Consider the following 4,730-nt stretch of genomic DNA (forward strand, 5'->3'; position numbering starts at 1 on the left):
TATGGACAATTAGTTATGAGGCAAAAATGTTTGCAGCAAAAATGATTGTGGCAAGGGTGCTACAGCTTAAGTACCTAGGACCAATTTTCTTCTTTGTGAGAGTCAAATGGTTCTGTGGTTAATGAAGCATTCATTCACAGGAAAAGGGAAGGTGAAACATTTTACAAGGTCCCATTCCAGGGTTGGTGCTTCTCCTGTAAGCCATCAGGAAGGTTCCAGAAAAACTGCCTTTTTTCTCTTTCTCTCTAAAAGAAGTTGTATCGTTGAGTTGGGATTCACTTTTTCTTTTCCCTGAAAGATTTCTCCAAATCATTGCCTTATTCTCATTAGGGCTTCAAATAAAACCACATTAAAATTCTCTCCAGGCTTTTTATCCAGAATAAAGTTCTCTTTAAAATGCCCTTTTCCGCCTGACCAGGCGGTGGCACAGTGGATAGGGCGTCGGACTGGGATGCAGAGCTGAGGACCCGGGTTCGAGACCCCAAGCTCGCCAGCTTCAGTGTGGGCTCATCTGGTTTGAGGAAAAGCCCACCAGCTTGGACCCAAGGTCGCTGGCTCCAGCAAGGGGTTACTTGGTCTGCTGAAGGCCCACGGTCAAGGCACATAGGAGAAAGCAATCAATGAACAACTAAGGTGCTGCAACGCGCAATGAAAAACTAATGGTTGATGCTTCTCATCTCTCTCAGTTCCTGTCTATCCCTCTCTCTGACTTACTCTCTGTCTCTGTAATAAATAATTAAATAAATAAAAATTAAAATGCCCTTTTCCTTATCTTTGTAAGTCACTTATCTCCACAAAGTATATTTATTCACAGATTTTTTTCTTTTTTGTTTATATATTTTTCTTTTTTTAATAGGATTGTTACTTTATTGTTTACTTACTGATTTTAGAGAGAGAAGAGAGAGAGAGAAAGAGTAGGGTTAGGGGAGGGAAGAATCAACTCCTAGTTGCTTCTCATATGTGCCTTGACCAGGTAAGCCCAGGGTCTCAAACCGGGGCCATCAGTATTCCAAGTCAACACTTTATCCACTGTGCCACCACAGGTCAGGCTATTCACAGATTTTTATACATTTATTTTAAAGAAGTAAATAAAGAAAAAGTATTTTTCCTCTGCAATTAAAAAGCAATCACATAGTCTGTATAGATTAAACAAAATGTACTTTTATTGTTATTATTCCTACTTTGTAAAAGACAGTAGAATGAAAGCAATGGAAAGTGGGATTACTACCCCAGTAAAAGCCCCTAAAAAAAGTCTTTCAAGGTTCTTAGCAACTTGGTTAATTAGCATTTCTTCCAACTCACCTAAGAAGGTAACATGGGTGTCTTCCCCCCCCCCCCACACTTAGTAAATATCTCACTTAGGCTTGCTTCACTGAAACCCCAAACGGAGTACCAACCTGCCTGAAGACAAAAATGGATATATTATAGGAGTGTGTGAGGTTGGAATTAAGAGATGAGTAAGAGAAAATGGCTTTGAGATCTTGCTCATTTAAGCCAAAAGTCTCCCCCCTTAAGAAAAAGGAAAGTCTGGTTGAAAATCATTGTGCAGCATTAATCTGCGCAACCGAAAAACAAGAGGATACCATTAAACTCATCATTATAAGAATTATTAATTATGTTTTTTAACATGGCTCCAGCATTGCACGTGTCAAGTAACATTTACTGAGAGCAAGGGAAGGCATGGTAAGGGGAGACAGCAAGTCTGGGATTTGGGGTCAGACAGACACAGGACTGGATCTCAACTCAACTAATTGTAGCAACGCTAATCTGGGCAAGGCAGGCCATCTCTTTGAGCTTCTTCCTTTTTTCTTCTTTTTTTTTTTAACCACAAAATATATGCAATACCCACCTCACAGACTTATGAAAATTAAATAGGACAAAATGTAAAAAAGCACACAACATAATTCCTGGCATGTAAAAGGTGTTCACTGAATATTAGCTTCCCTCAGTTGACACATCTACAAAAAGGGACCAATGCAACCTGCCTATTGGGACCAGTGTGTGGGGGAAGTGAAACAATTCCCTGAAAGGGCTCACACTGGAGTTTCCTCTCCTTGTCTCTCTCCCAACCCTGCCCCCCACCCCCACACCCAATCTGCCTGTGTTGCAAGGGTAATTCAGCATAGTAGAAAATCACTTTAGAGGAAGTTTATCTTCTATGTAAGGTTGGTTTTTTTTTTGTTTTTTTTAATCTATGGATTTATAATTGTTTCTCGGAGAGAAAAAAAAAAGACCAGAATTAAGTATTTATAAAAGACTAGGAACAAGCAAAGTCACTAGATAACTGCAATAGATCTGGAAGCCCTCCTTGTGATGAAAGTTTGACAATGAACCAACCCCAGTCCATCCTAGCCATCTCAGCCTTTACTTTAAAAAAAAAAAAAAAGTCACAGTGTTACTTCAATTTAACCAAAAGTTGAGCAAGAACTACAAGGGGCGATACCAACCGCCGCCGCCCCCATACCAAAAAAACATACACACACACAAAAACCGGACAAAAACAACTGAGAGGAAAAATAAGTTTTCCATACTTAATCTGACTTCTCTTCCAAAAAGCTCACTGGCACTGACATGTTATCTGCTAGATTCTATGAAGCTTCCATATAGCCGGTTTTATAAAACAGGATATAGCAAATACAGAATGTCTTTTCTAGCACCACCATTCACAGGTTCCTTCAGCTGCACGGACTGGTCGAGCAGCGCGCGCTGGCAAATGGACTCAGGTGTCAGCTTCCAGTCACTTTCACCCAAGGCACGGTGCCGATTAAATTTCTAATATTCCCAAAGGAAGGAATGCAGGAAAACGTCCCTCTCATCTTGAGAACTGTCACTTATTTATTTACTTTTGTAAAGTTCTTTGGTTAAGGCTGTATTTATTTCAATATTTATGTACCTAATTTACCCGCACCAGTGACAGTTGGAAATTCCCGCTATCAGTGCCTTTCGGGTTTTTAGAATGAGGTGCTCAGAATCTGGTACAGTCTGCATTTGAGACGTAGAGAAGAGTTTCTTTAATAAGCACTTTTAAGTAGCCGGCACAAAGCCAATAAAAGGGGGGAAATCCAACCAGAATGTCAGAATATCTTTTTCCCTTAAAGCACTATTTTCTTTTTCCTAAGTTTTTTTTTTATTTTCCCCGCTTGGAGGGAAAAAAAAACCCCAAAACAAGACATTAAAAATAAAACTATCTTCGGAGAGAACCTTAGACCAGATTGCAAAGGCGCGCGGTGCAGCGGGCGCCGGCGTCCGGGCGGGGGTCCCGGCGCTCGCTAGCTGCCCCCTTCCTCGGGCTCGCTGCACGGCGAAGGCGCCGACGAGGCCTTGGACTCGCCGTCGCTGTTGCAATCGGGCCTGCGCTGGGGGCCGGCCAGGCCCTCCTGCGCCCGCGCGTGGCGCTCCAGCAGCTCCTGGAGGTGCCCGATGTAGCGGATGGCGGCGCGCAGAGTCTCCACCTTGCTGAGGCGCCTCCCTGCCAGCTCCCGGGGCAGGTGGTCTCGGAGGCGCGCATACCCCTCATTCACACAGCGCACCCGCTGCCGCTCGCGCTCGTTGCGCTTGCGGAGGAAGGCGGGCTCGAAGGCGCCGTCCAGCGGCAGGGGCAAGTAGGGCCGTCTCGGGGCGCAGCACGCGGCATCCAGATGCAAGGAGACCCTGAAGGGGTCCATCACAGGGAAGCGGGACAGGGTCCCTGGCAGGCTCAAGGGCACCGGGTGGAGGTGACACGGCAAGGTCAGCAGTCCGGCTGGTTTGCGTTTCTCCATCATTCGCCAGAAAGCCACAGATCAGTCAAGCGGTTAATCTTCTCAGTAGAAAATGAGGCTGCAAATCTTCAAAGCGGAGATGGTGGTTCATTCAGACTGCCTGGCACAGAGGTCTGTTTTGGGAGAAGTTTCTGGGTCCGAACGCTAAATTCCAAAGCAAGCTTCAAGGAAACTTTGCAAGATTCCGTAAATTCATTGCACTCCCCAATCTCTTTATAAAGTTCCAGACGGAGGAGCTAGGCAAAGATTTAGGACCCCTAATCCACACTTCAAACTCCGTCTTCCTCTCTGATCTTCTTTCAAAAGATAACAAAAGGGGTCCTCTGCTCGGTCCCCTAGCCTGCAAGTGTGAGCGCACACCAGAGTAATCTCCCGAAGCCACCTATGGTTTACAATTACTGTAATCCACTGATCTGGGTCTTCAAGACCATTAGGAATCTTCAGGGATTCAGAAGAGCTCCTCCCAGGAGCCAACAGACCTCCTGGCGGCTGAGCGAAAGTTTACCAGAGGCTTTCTCCTTGAAAATCAAAACTTGAACTGCCCTTTGTGGTTTCGGGCGTCCAGGGCTAATGGAAAGGGCTTTTAGACTGTTTGCAAACTTATACTTGCTCTTTCATTTCTGGGTAGGTGGAGGGAAGACCTCATCAAAAGAAAGACTGCTCCCTTGTGGTTATAAAATGTGTCAAATCTAGGAGGACCCTGGGGAAGGCTTGAGGGTTTTCTTCTCCAAAACCAAATCTTTTAAAAACCTAATTAGACACTGTTTGAAGGGAACAGATATGAAATATACTTTAGCAACAATATAAGGATCTGCCTATTATGCTCCAATTTATGGTGAACGCAGGACACTTTATGTACTTGGGCTACTTTTCAGGAGCACTTCAAAAGACTAAGCAGTAGCAAGCACTTTTCGCTGGAGTTTTATATCTCACAGTGATTACTGTAAACACAGTTTAAACACTGCTTTC

At 44.4% G+C, this 4,730-nt stretch overlaps 1 protein-coding gene across 1 annotated transcript; it reads right to left on the bottom strand.

Moving 5' to 3' along the window:
* Positions 1 to 1,182: 1,182 nt before the first annotated feature.
* On the bottom strand, positions 1,183 to 4,320 carry ASCL4 (achaete-scute family bHLH transcription factor 4). The gene has a single exon (XM_066253098.1). It carries the CDS (start codon positions 3,762 to 3,764, stop codon positions 3,270 to 3,272), a length of 495 nt encoding a protein of 164 aa, XP_066109195.1. The 5' UTR covers positions 3,765 to 4,320; the 3' UTR covers positions 1,183 to 3,269.
* Positions 4,321 to 4,730: the final 410 nt, after the last annotated feature.

Source organism: Saccopteryx bilineata, chromosome 1 (genome assembly GCF_036850765.1).
Source record: "Saccopteryx bilineata isolate mSacBil1 chromosome 1, mSacBil1_pri_phased_curated, whole genome shotgun sequence".
Lineage (NCBI taxonomy): Eukaryota > Metazoa > Chordata > Mammalia > Chiroptera > Emballonuridae > Saccopteryx > Saccopteryx bilineata.